This window comes from Protomyctophum bolini (assembly GCF_963924005.1).
Source record: "Protomyctophum bolini genome assembly, chromosome: 1".
Taxonomy (NCBI): Eukaryota; Metazoa; Chordata; class Actinopteri; order Myctophiformes; family Myctophidae; genus Protomyctophum; species Protomyctophum bolini.
Window position 1 is genome coordinate 20,225,339 of NC_137862.1, and position 16,939 is coordinate 20,242,277.

The window sequence follows — 16,939 nt, forward strand, 5'->3', positions numbered from 1 at the left end:
TGATGAAAATAAAGCCCTTAGTCTTTTGAACACACAATTTAATTTTAGGCCTATTTAGTCACCTGAAATTGTTTAGTCTTAGTCTAGTCTAGAGACTTTTAGTCTCAGGCACGGACTACACTGGGGATGGAATTGGGACAAAAACATGCCAGCCCACCAGGTTGATGCCTTGCATGGTTTCCTCCGCCATCGGTGTGTGAATGGGTGAATGTGGGCTAATGCACCATCTATGTAAAGCGCCTTGGATAAAGGCGCTATATAAATATACCATTTACCAGTATGTTGCTTTAAAGTGCACTGCTATTTGTCTAATGTAAAAAAAGAAAAAAAAGCTTTTACTCTGTAACCAAGAACCAAGTTATGCACGATCAATAATTATGGCCGACATGAAATGGCAGTGTCTGCTATGCCTGGGGCTAAAGGGTTGACTTCATGACATGGGTGTGCCCGCCTGGGGCTAAAGGGTTGACTTCATGACATGGGTGTGCCCGCCTGGGGCTAAAAGGTTGACTTCATGACATGGGTGTGCCCGCCTGGGGCTAAAGGGTTGACTACATGACATGGGTGTGCCCGCCTGGGGCCCAAAGGGTTGACTGCATGACATGGGTGTACCCGCCCTTGGCCCAGAGGGTTGACTAAATGACATGGGTGTGCCCGCCTGGGGCCCAAAGGGTTGACTGCATGACATGGGTGTACCCGCCCTTGGCCCAGAGGGTTGACTACATGACATGGGTGTGCCCGCCTGGGGCCCAAAGGGTTGACTACATGACATGGGTGTACCCGCCTGGGGCCCAAAGGGTTGACTACATGACATGGGTGTGCCCGCCTGGGGCCAAAGGGTTGACTACATGACATGGGTGTGCCCAGGGTGGGGGCCCCCAACGGGTTGACTACATGACATGGGTGTGCCCGCCCTTGGCCCAAAGGGTTGACTACATAACATGGGTGTGCCCGCCCTTGGCCCAAAGGGTTGACTTCATGACATGGGTGTGCCCGCCCTTGGCCCAAAGGGTTGACTTCATGACATGGGTGTGCCCGCCTGGGGCCAAAGGGTTGACTTCATGACATGGGTGTACCCGCCCTTGGCCCAAAGGGTTGACTTCATGACATGGGTATACCCGCCCTTGGCCCAAAGGGTTGACTACATGACATGGGTGTGCCCAGGGTGGGGGGCCCCAACGGGTTGACTACATGACATGGGTGTGCCCAGGGTGGCGGGGGCCCAACGGGTTGACTTCTGGGATGGCATTGTCAGATGAAATGTTGTTGTTGTTTCATCCGTTTCATTCCGCTCTCTCTCTCCCGAGTCCTCCTGAGTCAAGTGAGCTGCAGAGATTATTACTGAGAGACTGCACACTCACGCACGCACATGCAAACACACACACAGCCTAAACAGCTCAGCGTGAGACGTGTCATGCAGAGAGGTGTTTGGGGGTCTGCTCGACATCATTGTTGATCAGCCACTTTCTGTTGTATAGCTGTAGGGTCTCCGTTTAATTGTCACTCTTCTTCTCCCGAGTGTAAAGTTCTTCGCCTAACATTTCCTCATTTTGGTTTTCATTTGTTGGATCCATTCTACCACAATGAAGAGATGTGTGATTATCTACAGCTCACTTAAAGCGACGTGCATATGTAAGAACAAACTGGGACTACTCTCTCCGATTAAAGGTTATAGCCACATGGGTTCTTCCAGGATCATGTCACGGCTGGGGGTGCTGTCTAATAATGTAGTGCTTCCCAGATTTTTTAGAAATTAGATGTGACCCACATCCACGCATAGGTCCCGTCCCACTGTTTGGGAACCAGTGGTCTAATAATGTACTATGCTAGATATAATGCTATGGAGGCTCTATAATATAATGTAATACTATAATATAGAATATAGAATGTAATAATATAATAAGGTTGCGAATACAGGCGGCCAAAATGAGGTTTATTTGACGGGTGGCTGGCATCTCCCTTAGAGATATATAGGGTGAGAAGAGTAGAGTCGCTGCTTCTTCGCCTGGAAAGGAGTCAGCTTAGGTGTTTCGGGCATCTGGTTAGGATGCCTCTCGGGTGTCTCCCTAGGCAGTTCCTCGAGGCAGATCCCACTGGGAGGAGACCCTGAGGCAGACCAAGGCGCAGTTGGAGGAAACACATCGACTGGTGGAGCTGTTGCCCCAGCGACCCGACTACGGATAAGCGGTTGAAGATGGATGGATAATGCTATGGAGGCTCTAGATCAGGAGTCTCTTGAGTCAAATAATCTTAAAAGGAGAGAAGAGTATAGGCTATGGAGAGAGAGGGCTGTTAATGCACATCTAAAAACCCACAATTACACATCCAGAGAAAATTCATGAAAGGCCCGCTTTCTTATTCAATTACAGAGACGTCTCTCTGTCGCTTAGCAAGACACCAAACTACACAACAATGGTAGACTTTCTGAACAATGAACTGGTGGCGCAGCTGAAGTATCTTCAAATTGCGTATAGCCAAGTAAAACAAAGGCAGTCGTCTGAGGGGAGATGGTCTAGGAGGCCTCTAGACATCTCAACACACACAGACAGTGAAGGATGGACTTTCTAAATACCCAATACTTAATAATACTTAATAATAAATGAGAAAAAGAGGTTGCACATCAGCAATGGTTTTTAGTGGAGTGCTAAACCCAAATCCAGTAGCCTATACATAAAAAAATAGGAATTCAAAAAAATCCAAAAGGGTAGCACATCCAAAAATTAAATAAATGGCGGACAAAGTATACGCCATTTCTTTATTGGCACACACCAAAAAGGAACGCGATTCGGCTAGGCAGCCTTCATCAGAGCATCCACTTATGTTCACTTATTCAATATGCCACATCATTTAACTTGACTTTTCTTCCCATGTGAATTTTGGTGAGAGGCAGGTCACTATGGGAGGCACACCATCACAACACTGCCGCAAGCTGGCATGGAGCCATGTTTGTGTCACCAACACAAGCGGCCTTGTGTGTATACTACCCGACCCGTCACCCAAAACATTCAGGCCTTCACCGTCTCCAAGCTTCGATCGGAAACAGAGTCAAGGGGCGACATTCTGGCGTGATGGAGGAGGGTCTGAGGTGAGTCAGACACACCCGAAAGAAAGAAAGAGAGAAAGAAGGCAGGGCAAAATATCAATACTGCAATGAAGAAATACATTGCAGCCAATAGTAAAATTTGGCCAACATTTTCTTGAGTAAAAGTACAAAAGTATTGCGATTATCAAACTGTACTTAAACTTACCAAAAGTAAAAAGTACTCATTAAAAAAAGCTTGTAGATAGTCTATTTTCAAATAGCAGCTTTGTGTTGTCGTTGCAGAGAGCAGATATCTCTCTCTCTGCGCAGCGAAACAAACCGATTCTGTGTAAACCGTCTGTGTACCGTACGCCTGAGTGGAAAGCAAATCAAGGCCATCTAAATAGCTATCTGCAGACTATTCTAGTGGTGCAACATTAAGCAGGCTGTGTCAACCCAAACTCTGTCAATTCCTGGAGCAGCTTGGGGCAAATCCAATTTAGTTTCAACTGCAGCTGACTTCACGAGAATGTGCAAGTCTTGCTGATGGAGGGAGGAGAAGAAAAATCACTACATTCTAGACACCTTCACACAGCTATCCTTTATTTGTCTGAATAAAAGACAGCTGAACAGAAAAACAGAACTATCCCTTGTGTATCCCTCAATGCTTCCATTCACACTGATGTGGGTCTGACGTGTGAGAGACTCAACCATAAAACAGTGGTTCCCAAACCTTTTAACCGTGACCCAAAAGACCCAGAGTTTGCCGTCTCCCCATGCAGGACCCAACCTAGTGAAAATAGCAGATCTACAAGCACACAACGCGTCGCTTCGGCTATTTTCACTAATTCTGAAAATGTCTTAGATTTTTAATTTATTTCTTCATGAAATTACTGGAAAAAAATAATCATTGAATTAGTTTTCAATTCATGTTTTTTTTTTTTTTGGGGGGGTGAAGTGAGGGGCGCTCTTATCATCATACATCATCTCATTCTGGCGCAATTTGTGTCTTCACTTTTCTGCCCTAACCTTTTATCCTTAATAAGTACTTTTCTCAGCCAATCAAATCATCGCTATGGGGTGATCAGCCAATCAACTAGTCGCTATTATTCACACAGACACACAAAGCTGGGCATAGGAGAGCTAGTAGATCTGCTATTTTTGAAAAAGATGTGGCGCAAATCTTTGAATACTGTATATATTCTTTCACAGTTAACGTTTTTAACTCAAATATTTGATTCTGGGGGGTGGGGGGTGGTCAAACACAGATAATTATGTGGGTCCTTGACACGTGGGTCTGTGGGTCTTGTGGGATTGAGGACCAGCAGTGCACCACTGATACGTTTTCTTCAGGAATTGGAAGACATTTTGTAGTACCTGGTCTCAGGTCTCATTGGGGTTCAGAGCTATAAAGGTGACACACAGAGACACTCACCGTCCTCGGTCTCCTGCCACACGATGCCCTGCAGGTTGACGGAGGTTCCGGGCTCGCATGGCCCGAGGCACTCGGGCTCCGTGGCCAGGGCCACGTCGCACGTGTTCACCGCCACGGAGCGCGTGCGCACCATGATCTGCTCACACGGTGACGCAATCTCACTGCCGACGCTGCTGCTGCCCCCGGTGGCCGGGAGGTGGAGGGGGGGCGGAGGCGGGGGAGGAGGGGCGCCGGGTGTCGAGACCGGAGATTCCATCTGGTGAGAGAGAGAGAGAGAATATTCAATATTTATTTGTACATACATCGTTTTATCTTCATTGTTCTGTTCCAGTCTTGCTTTGGCAATGCAAACGGTAAACGTATGTTGAGACGAGAGAGAGAGAGAGAGAGAGAGAGAGAGTATACAGTTTACTACCACGCATCGGAGAGAAACGTGGGCCACTTCAGAACCACCACATGAACACACGCTGTCATATATCTCATTATTTATTGGCCGTTTGTGCCACGGACCACCATATGATGACATTTAGCCTCAAGATATTTTTGAAATAGTTGGATAAGATTTTGTCGACATTTCCGTGCTGTATTGACGTAGCTACAATATATGATGACAGGCAAACATCAACATAACAATTATTTTACATTCTATATTTTGTGTAGACCTCTTGTAAATTAAGTATTGCAGATGTTTAACAGAAGTTTAACTCTCGAGAGTTAAAGATCTATAAGGGTCCATTTGGCTACCACGTACCAACTCTCCATCATTTAGCTAGTGACTACCTGGAAACCCCTCAAGGACCACTGGTGGTCCCCGGACCACTGGTTGAACACCACTGTTTTATATTGATTTGTTTGAGATCGCGCTGTACTACCGTCTATCAGTGTCTCCGTGTTTAGAGATGTTTTGGTCCCTTCAGTAAAAATGTTTCCCCCTCGTTGACTTGAACGAGGGGGAAACACTGCAAAAGCAGTGTTAAAAGCAGACACTTAGGGAGACATTCTAGAACAGCGGTGGCTGTTTAAAAGCAGACCTTCGCCTGGCAGCGGTCAAGCTGTGCTTCAGTAGTGTGGAGACTCATGTTTCTGCCCTCGACCTTTCACTAAGACCTGATTAGTATCAGCCTGGCCGGAGGTCGAGACACACTGAACTCCCTCTTCAAACAGACAAAGTCCTGCAGTGTTCCTGACACCCTCTCCTCTCCTCTCCTCTCCTCTCCTCTCCTCCCCACCCACAGGGCTGAGCTCTCTGACACCACATCATCTCATGGACTGATTACTCATTAATTCCCTCAATTAAGGACTAAGTTGTGGCGAGGAAGCAGAGCTGCCGCGGGCCAGTAATTGATTCCACCTGTGTGTGTGTGCGTGTGTGTGTGTGTGTGTGTGTGTGTGTGTGTGTGTGTGTGTGTGTGTGTGTGTGTGTGTGTGTGTGAGGGGCACGGTGACAGCTATATGAGGAGACAGTGGGGCTGACAGCCTACACTATGTGCTAAACTAAGAGACGACAAAATATTTATTGTCTGTAGTTGCTGAACATTACTACAGTACATTGGCTTTAAACAGGCAACATCAAATGCTTGACTTGATTTAGTCATGGTCTTTTGTGTAAAATGTCCTTTAGTTTTAGTCATATTTTAGTCATCTGAAATGTTTTACTTTTAATCTAGTTTTAGTCAACTAAATATCCTACTAAGACTTTAGTGGATATACTAAAATACTGAAATACAGTTGGTTTTGTCGCCTAAATCGTATTTTAGCGGGCCGTGCCGGTAGGGCTGGGGCGGTATGGGATTTTTATTACCGCGGTTATTGCCGCCCCCTATACCGCCGGTATGGCGGTAATTAAGTAAGTATCTTAATGTTATTGGAATAAGCCATTGTGTGGTTTATTGAAATGTGAGAGGAGCTCAAAGGACAGTCTCATCATACTCTTGTGGGCAAGAACAAATTTGCGGTGGCATGGCACTGCCGGCAGTGAGCTGGGTCTTAATGACGCCGTAATCACAGCGTGTCACTTCCTGATGCGTGACGACGCGGTGCGGCGCAGCTGGCCGTGCAGTGTGGCGGCTTGACTGAACGAGACGGGACAGGTAATCACCCTGAGCTGTCAACACCCTCTCCGAGAGAGGAGAGCACACCATGAACCCTGCTGTCCTACAACCGTACTACTATCAACGCTCTCTCTGAGAGAGGAGAGCACACCATGAACCCTGCTGTCCTACAACCGTACTACTATCAACACCCTCTCCGAGAGAGGAGAGCACACCATGAACCCTGCTGTCCTACAACCGTACTACTATCAACGCTCTCTCTGAGAGAGGAGAGCACACCATGAACCCTGCTGTCCTACAACCGTACTATATGTCAACGCTTTCTCTGAGAGAGGAGAGCACACCATGAACCCTGCTGTCCTACAACCGTACTGTGGAGTTATTCATACCATTTTGATGCCTTTTGCTATATGTTGCTTGCATAAAATTAACCATGGCATCCTTTAGCTGGCCACCAACCGACCCCCGGGTAGGCCCGCCTCCCAGGGGTAAACAGCAAGAAAGAACAGTTTTCCCTCTCTTTTCTTCAATACAACCTACTGAGTAGACATCCTGGTGATTGAGACCAAGCTTCAGATAGGCCTTGCAACTAAGAATTGAGCCGTGCGAACACACAATCTAACATCTAAATGGACTAACGGTATGTTTATTCTATTTCTGTAATAACAATGTATCATCGCATATAGTATACCAGTTAAATAGCTGTAAACATAATATGCTATTTGTGTTTTACTGTGTTTACTGATCACCACTGATCTGACTGATTATTACTGTCTTGTTTAATCTTGCTATTCTCGCAATCTAGAGATTAGGCCAACAGGCAAACTGAATCCATTTGTAAATACTACCAATCTGTACTTTGATTATGTGTATAAATAATGTAAAGACACTGGTTTGGATTATTTAAACACTGGCATAACAGTTTCAAGCTTTAAACAGTATATATATTTCTGAGTAATTTGCCTAATAGAAACTATTTAGATGTTATAGGCCTTCCCAGGGGCCTTAGGTCTGATATAATTACCTCAATTGTGCACGATTGAACAAATCAATTAAGTAGGCAGCAATAAAGGTGAAAATATTAGATTCCGGGACACGTACTATATGTCAACGCTCTCTCTGAGAGAGGAGAGCACGCCATGAACCCTGCTGTCCTACAACCGTACTACTATCAACGCTCTCTCTGAGAGAGGAGAGCACGCCATGAACCCTGCTGTCCTACAACCGTACTACTATCAACGCTCTCTCTGAGAGAGGAGAGCACGCCATGAACCCTGCTGTCCTACAACCGTACTACTGGCACACCGTACTGTATGGAGACTAGACCACACAATGAACCCTACTACTGTCCTACAACCATACTACTGTGGCACACCGTACTGTATGAGACGGGACACGCAGGTAATCACCCTGAGCTGTCAACGCTCTCTCTGCTCCTGCATGGAGACACATAGAGACGCAGTGTGGGCCGGGGTGCATGGGCTGGTTAGACATACTAACAGTCAGTGTGGGCCGGGGTGCATGGGCTGGTTAGACATACTAACAGTCAGTGTGGGCCGGGGTGCATGGGCTGGTTAGACATACTAACAGTCAGTGTGGGCCGGGGTGCATGGGCTGGTTAGACATACTAACAGTCAGTGTGGGCCGGGGTGCATGGGCTGGTTAGACATACTAACAGTCAGTGTGGGCCGGGGTGCATGTGCTGGTTAGACATACTAACAGTCCCACAGGCATTAGTCCGACAACAACTCGCACAACTAACTCGTGGCCGGTAAACCCAAGGCTCCCTACATGCGTGGCAGGTTAAAACTAACCTGAGGCTCCCAACATGCGTGGATGGTTAAAACTAACCCGTGGCTTTCGACATGCGTGGCGGGCTACAACTATCCTGTGGTCGGGTTAAAACTAACTCGTGGCTCCCGACATGTGCGGCAGGTTAAAACTAACCCATGGCTTCCTGTGAGGTTAGGTTTAGGGCTAGGGCGTCGGGACTAATGCCTGTCGGACTGTTAGTACGTCGGACCAAACACATGCACCCATGTGGGCTGCGGACAAGACCACACAATGAGCCCTACTACTGTATGGAGACTAGACCACACAATGAGCCCTACTACTGTATGGAGACTAGACCACACAATGAGCACTAAACTGTATGGAGACTAGACCACACAATGAGCCCTACTACTGTATGGAGACTAGACCACACAATGAGCACTACTACTGTATGGAGACTAGACCACACAATGAGCCCTACTACTGTATGGAGACTAGACCACACAATGAGCACTACTACTGTATGGAGACTAGACCACACAATGAGCCCTACTACTGTATGGAGACTAGACCACACAATGAGCCCTACTACTGTATGGAGACTAGACCACACAATGAGCCCTACTGCTGTATGGAGACTAGACCACACAATGAGCCCTAAACTGTATGGAGACTAGACCACACAATGAGCCCTACTACTGTATGGAGACTAGACCACACAATGAGCCCTAAACTGTATGGAGACTAGACCAATAATAATAATAATAATAATAGTTGTACATTTACATTGGTGACTATAACTATAATCTATCTGATCTTGAGGCCTACAAAAACGGAGAACGGACTTTCAAGTCGACATTTACAAGTCGAGTTGCTTAAAGCCCTAATGGAGACTAGGCCACACAATGAGCCCTACTAGCCCCCCTATGACAGCAAATACTGTGAAGTGAGGCCTCATCTCCTCACTTCTACCCCTCACTAGTGGAGATGAGATCAAGTAGAACTAAAAGACAAGTCATTTCATCTTTGGTTGTGCTCTGAAATGAGCAGATCCACAAGCTTGTAGATCTTCTATGTTCAGCATGCAACCAGGTGTAAAATCAACCATTACATACGAGCCCAGGGACCCCCATATGATAGACAACTGTTACCCCACTGACCCCCATAGACAAATATTAGCCCACGGACCCCCATATTGACACATGTTAGCCCACGGACCCCCATTTGAAAAGAAATGGGCCTCACTTTGAGAACTGTTATTTAGAAATGCCTTTGGAAGTTGCTGGCTGGTCAAGAAAAGCAAACATCATATAAGCAAGCAAACAGATATGGATCATGTAATGTAATAATTGCAATGGCTAATTATGTGAAGTAAATGTGGAATGAAGATCTACTTGGATGATGAAAAAAAAGCATAAATAGAAGGAAGTCTTATGAACACGATGTGATACATACATGTATTTAACACCCACAGAAAGCCAACGATGGTTCGGTCAACACAAAAGGACTAGAATTAATTGCATTAATTGAGTTCTCTACCCTTCTAAGACAATGTCCCAGTGGAGCTGCAGACACTATTCTATTGCTTCAGAGAAATTAACATATACTACAGTTAAATTAATATATTCCTCACAACTTCCGAAGCCTTGGTGACCAACAGAGTGGGATTAAACTTAATCTGAGACTCTGATTCGTCAAGCCTGACACAAACTCTGACACAGACAGCATGAGAAGATGCCTAGAAAAGGATAAAAAAAAATTACGTTTGAACAAACGATGTCAAATAACCCATTCTGGGCGGGTGGTAGATGTGAAGACTTGCATAACTCCATCCCCCATGCCCACCGCAGATCGCCTGTATCGGCAGCCCATTTGGGACAAAACAGTGTGGAGTGTATCTAGTCATTATGAAAACATTATAAAATATGATTTAGCATAAAACCCCGTCACCCACAGTCAGAGCTGCGATTTCTTTATTATCATTTACTATAGTCCTATTTTTTTAATTTCTTTCCTTCTTCAGCGAATCCTAGACCGGTTTCGCGAGTGCACTGCCGTTCACTAAATCTACGGTGCTTTCCATGGTTTTGAAAATAGCGCCGATGTTCTGTGGTCATTTCTGACTTCAGCAAGCACCTCGTTTGGAATAGTAACGCATCTACAGAGACATAAGACGAGGTAGCGTGAGGTACTAAGGGAAAATTATGCCTCCCTGTTTTGGGGGGTAATGGAAGGCGGGATTTTCAGCCTCATCTGCGTGGCAGGATTCCAGAGACGAAGGGAAGACTCATGATATGCTCTGTAGCAGTGGCCGGCAAACTGTGTTCTTCTGGATCGGACTAGTGAAATAACACAGAGAAGGTTGCCATATATTAAACCACACCACAATGACCCAATTTGTCAGACTAAACATGGCCCTACTCTACCCAACACTAAACCACTGTCAGATTCCACCAGGGATTTACTGCATGGCCTCCAACTCTGCACTGAACCACAATGATTGAGTGTCACGCAAACATTCCAAAGTTTCTGTTTGACAATGAAGCCACATTGGAGAAAACAATGCTCAACTGGCTGCGAAGAGAAAATACATGAAATCTGGGATTGAACTGAGCTTGGGCATACTTATGTGTGAAATAGGGTGAAATCTTCCTGCATTTCCAAACCTCTTCTGTCGACAGAGGGATATGATCGAGCTGCACTTTTTTGCCGGACACATTAACCCGGGCTAAGAAACTGAGCACACACTTCCGATTATGAAGAGTGTGTTAGCAAGCATGTTCCTGGGCCATCTAATGGCCTATTGTAGACCATCAGCTTGTTGGCAAAACCCCCCCTGGGTTTCCATCTAACTCTGTCAGTTTCAGTAGCTAATTGCAGGCTTTCAAGAGGTTTCCAGGCAACTTGGTCAGTTTCAGTAACAAGCATGCTAATTGCAGGCTTTCAGGAAATCATAAGCACACACAAATGATACAGAGAGGAAACCAAGCAGTGACACAGCCAGCCACCCACATGACCTAGTGTGTGTTTGAAGTCATAGAGAGAGAGACACTTTCATTCTGTATGGGTAATAATAATTTAAAGAATATATATATAATAAAACATATAAATGTATAATGAAATATACAGATATAATAAACCAGTTGGATTATCAGCATTTCAGGTTTATTATGAATCTGAGATATGAGATATTTTCCAAGGCTCACAGAAACAGTTGAACAATTGACTTTGAAATGGAGAATGGACCGTACTGCCAGAACAATATATCCACCACCACCACCACCGCCATAACACACATCACCACCATAACACACATCACCACCATAACACACATCACCACCATAACACACATCACCACCATAACACAATATAATCACCACCATAACACACATCAACGTCAATATACTCACCACCATAACACAATATATATCGCCATAACACAATATATATCGCCATAACACAATATATATCACCATAACACAATATATATTGCCATAACACAATATATTCACACGTCACTGTCACCGGTCTGATCTATGTAAAGCGCCATCTATGTAAAGCGCCTTGGATAAAGACGCTATATAAATGCACCTTTTACTGTCCATTCTTCGATGGATTCTATGAATTTCTATGAATAAAACATACCTCTGAATTTTCTCCTCTGTTACATTTCACAAACTTCACCCTCATTATAAACATTTGAGCTTGTGAAATACTGTATGTGTGTATTCAACAATAGTTTGATTTATCTTTATTTGTAAAATCTTTATTTTTTTAATAGTCCTTGTGTGGATCTATAGGAGACTGTATGTGATGTAGTGTAATGCTTTATAAGTGTGTCGTCCACAGTAACAGTATTGAGTTGTGCTTTCTTGTGAAATGTACCCAATCTGTAAACTGTTAATAAATACTTCAATCAATCAATCATGTCAAACAGTTAAATTACGGGACATAACGGTCGGTATGCATATTTCTCATTTTGTGTTCAAAACTGTCACGTATTACTGTCTGTTATCCTGCATGATCTACCCAGCCAGGACACAGGGTGGGTACAAATCCCCCCCTCCTCATACAGCCAGCTGCCTCAGGCCAGTATATTGTTTGCTAGCTGTCAGGGTGGGGGTTGCGTGGGTTAAAAGTCCATTGAGGTTGACTAGTGCAGTGGTTTCCCGAACTTGTTTAGCCCGTGACCCAAAAAAGAGATTAGATGTTTGCCCGGTGACCCAAACTAGTGAAAATAGCAGATCTACAAGCTCACAACACGGCGCAGCCGCGCAAACACTAAAAATATTATCGTCTGGGTGAAAATCACCCGGGTTTAGTGCGGCATCTCTTGGAGTGTGAAAACTCTTGTCCATTCTTTCCCCCTAGCTGCTATCCAGTGGTGGAAAAAGTACTCAAATTCTTTACTTATACTGCAATGTAGAAATACTGATTCCTGTGATTGCTGTGCCCTATATGGTGATTGGAGGGTGGAGTCGAGTGGAGATTGGAGGAGTGGCTTGTTTGGAGGCACACCTGTGCCTCATCTCATCAGCCAGCAGTATAAAAACCTGTGATGAACACCACTTCAGCCCATTTGCCATCTGTCATCTCCATGTGCTGAACCTTGTTTGTAGCTACTGGCTAGTGTGTTGAGTCTGTAGGCGGTGAGCCTTGCCATATTCTGCTGAGTGCTTAATAAGGTAACTTTATTTACTGAGTGTTTGAAGTCCAGACTATAGCTAAGCTATTTCGTAGGTGCATTTCAAAACATTTGTTTCAAAACAGTGTATCACTTTCAATAGGAAAGCTTGGTAGGGGTGTACTGCCATTTCCTTTGAGGCACATTTTTTACTCTGTTTATATTTAGTTAGTAATTTTTGTTTGGACGGTGGTAGCTTAACCCTTTTCAGGTAGGGTAGGGAGTTTTGTTTGTTGTTTTGGCCACCCTGAAGTTATAGGCTTTCCCTATTTATACTTTGATATTCATGTTTCTGTAACTTTAACTTACGATAAATGTAAAACTCCTTTTTTGTTACCTGTCTATGTGTTACTCCTTAAGCCTCTAGACTCCATAAAAGGTTTTAACACTCCGTTACAAGTAAAGGTCCGGAATTCAAAAGCTCACAATGTGTCGTGATGAGACACATTGTGAGCTTGTATATTATCGGCAATTTTTTAATGTATATAGGGCTGAAGTGGTTAATGCATGTTTTGTAATAATAATCTAAATCTACAAGGTAACTAGTACCTAAAGCTTTCAAATAAATGTAGTGGAGTAGAAGTAAAAGTACAGTACTTAAGCACTTAAAAGTAAACTTAAGTAAATGCAGCGGGTTACCACCATTGCATCTCAAGTATAAATCTGAAACAGGAAAGGATTATGTTATGGTGGTGGGGGGAGGAGGCATTTCTTAGTGTTAAAACTCCATTCTTTCCCCCTATAGCTGCTGTCCCCTGGTTGCCCCTATGGCTCAGCCTCCCACTCCGACCACAGGTCGCTCAACAACAACCGTATCTCATTACAATAATAAGCCACATTCTTGTCAAGGTCACACACTTGCACTCCGGCGGAGACAGAGAGAGAGAGAGAGAGAGAGAGAGAAAGAGAGGCTGGGCCGGGGAGAAGAAATCCAGATAAGCTTAGCTGAGCCTCCAAGGATTTCTCTCTCCTTAGCCTGCTCCCCCTGGTCGTAAATCTTATCTCACACCAGAGGGAAAAGCCCCACAACAAACCCAGAGGCCACCGTCAACAGCTCAGGCACCTCGATTCCCACCCAAAGACCCATGATTCACTATGCAACCTGTTATGCAACGCATTACGAAGCTACGACTAGAAAAAAAAACATCAAGACATGGCTCAGGCCAGTGTTGATTTCCTCTCCTAAATCTATGACGAAAAATGTTCAACAAATAGAAACTACACTAAAATGTTAGGGAGGAATCATAAAACCCCCTACAAAGGTCACTGTGTAAAAAACAGAAACCTACCTGAAGAGGTTGAGGTATTATCATTATAATCCTTAAGAATCAGATTAAGACTCATATAGGGGATTGATTTGAACCGTTCCCATTGGCCATGATTCACATTGGCTGAGGAGATTCAACAGCGCACCTTGGTACACTTCATTCAATTTATGTGCCTCAGAGGGGCGTTGTGGACTATGGGGCTTTGGAGACAGAAAATGTCATGTCACAGAAGAAGAGTCACTTTCAGAGTTTAGAGCAAATAATAAAGTTTGGTAGAGGGGAGTTGCACCACTCAGTTGACATTCATTTTTTGTTTATGTTTTTTTTCCACGGCTGGTGCTGTGCTACTCAAACACATTCTTTGTCAACCTTCAAGTAGAACTACCAAAAGTAACCCAGGTAAAATAATGTATCATTATAAAAATATACGCATCATTCACACTACCACAACATCTGCAAAGTGGTCCCAAGTGCGCACCCAGGACCATAGTGTGAATCCCCCCATAATGTTGCTACTGTTCCAAATGCAGCCAACCAGTGGAAGGATTCACAGTTTATAGGGACTCGGGGAGTAACCTTTGCTTTCATGACATTTCTGACACTGTTCATGAATATGAGCTGCTTCTGAACATCACTTCAAATGCTCTTTTTTTATCTTAAAATAACTAATAGCATAACATACTGATGTGCAAGCTCACAACACGTCACTGTGAATTTGTAGATCTGCTATTTTCTGTGTTGCAACGTTCTTTCATAGAGGACATGTCATGCTGGTTTCTATGGAATCCAAATGACTGAAATCCGTCGTGGCGACTGAGAACCTTAATCCACGCACCAGAACGTTGAAGGTTAAATAATTCTAGTTACCTAGCATCATAAGATTCTACAGACACGTCAATGTTATATTCTTCACTTGACATTTACTAGGCCACATACTGTACTACACAAGGAAAACAAGCTGTTATTCAGGCTGTGACTGTGAGATTTCCCCAGAGCGACTCGATCACCACAAACTATTTATAGAGGCTCTCCGGTGTTGAGTCTCCTCTGTGTGGGTGGTGACTTAAACCACATTTAGGCCTAATGTAACCGAGTGTACTTTGTCATTAGGCGCCACAATTTCACGTTTGAAAACGTCTCATACGGTCAATAGACATTGCCCAGCTATTTGTTGCTTCAGAGCCCTTTTCAAGGTAACACCATGCCTGTGCGCATGACCAGTCATTAGCAAACGGCTAACCAAAACCACCGCGGGACGATCAGCGACCACCCGAGGCATGAATTATTTTACCATGACTACTGACGGGACCGCGAAGGGCTGTCAAAAATGCATGTTTTGATTAGAATCGTATTATGTGATTTAGATTTAGAGAAATTAGCCGGAGAAGATTTTGGCTCCCTTCCATTATAATGGAAGGGGAACACCTTTGCCGATCGACCAACGACTTGTTATGCAACAGAGGCTCACAGACAGTGCGTCGCTCGCTGATATCAAACAAATATAAAGCAATTAATAGACTGAGATCTCCGTTCTGGGCAGTCAACAGATTGGTTTGAAAAGACTGAGATCTCCGTTTTGGGCAGTTAAACTGACGACTTAGAAAGAACAGTCTAAGAATCAGAGCTGATAACCTCTCGACAGAACCATGGATTATCCCCCAGAAGATAAGCTGAGGTCGTCAAATTAAGAAGGAAAAAGGCGATTCAGCAGGGCAGTGAGATAAGCAGATAACCTCAGCTATACACTCTGTGTATATCCATGAACTGACCTCGTCTCGTCTGCACAGAGGATCAATCAGACACCGTTCCCTTCCTACTGCTATGCTGCTTTAAGTAGGCCTTGCTACTCCAATCGACCTGTCACCTCTAACTGTTGGCTGTCACACACAGTGTACACACAGATCCTATTGAAGCATGTCTGGCTTAATGGAGGCCAATGTGTGACATTATTGCTCTGCCAGTACTGTCTGGACTACAGTATGTGGACACTCAGCGACATTGTAAATCCTACACGGGTTGTGCTTATAACCACGCCCGCTTCTGTGGCCAACGCAGAAGTGCCTCTCGGCCTCTCGCCTCAAACAACTGCAGACTAGACCTAAATATATTACTCTATGGACTAGACCGCGACGGAGGCCCGCCGTCTCAAGCGGACTTGAGCCAAGTGAGACACCTCAGAGTGAGCAAGTTGCTGTGTTGAACGTTGCGACGTTCGCTTAGCCGACTCCGGGCTGTTCAAGTTGCGACCCGATAGGCAGAGAATAGTAAATCATGTTCTGGCGAGAGCATTTGTCCCGACTGCCACTCAAAGTGTCTACTGGCCAATCACAGCACGTCCTTAATAGTAAAAAAAAAAGTCTCACTTTGAATAGTGGGCAGAGACGTTGGAAGATAATTCCAGACTAATATCTAATCAAAACAATTAACACATCGCTAGTAGGTCTTTGTGGGCCTCATTAGAGCCGGGCCAGGGGTATGAGTACTTTCACTTTCAGGCAAAACAACAAGACCTCTTCTTCTCTGCTCTTGTTGCACATTTAGCTGCACTCGCCATCTACCACACCTACCATCCCCTGGCGTCTACGCAGTTAATGCTTTTGAATTGTTTGATATCGGCGAGCGACACACTACAGTCTGTGAGCAACTTTAGAAACCACTTCCGGTTGGTTCGTCAGCAAAAGTGTTCCCCCTGCATTATAATGGACG

At 44.7% G+C, this 16,939-nt stretch overlaps 1 protein-coding gene across 5 annotated transcripts in view; it reads right to left on the reverse strand.

Annotated features, from left to right (window-relative positions):
• Window positions 1-16,939, reverse strand: part of LOC308313622 (zinc finger protein 609-like) — an 89,091-nt gene that overhangs the window by 30,028 nt on the left and 42,124 nt on the right. For all 5 annotated transcript variants that reach the window (XM_080760844.1, XM_080760841.1, XM_080760842.1 and 2 more), the window contains one exon: window positions 4,458-4,713. In XM_080760844.1, the coding sequence (XP_080616970.1) occupies window positions 4,458-4,713 (256 nt within the window). The remainder of the gene's footprint in view (window positions 1-4,457; window positions 4,714-16,939) is intronic.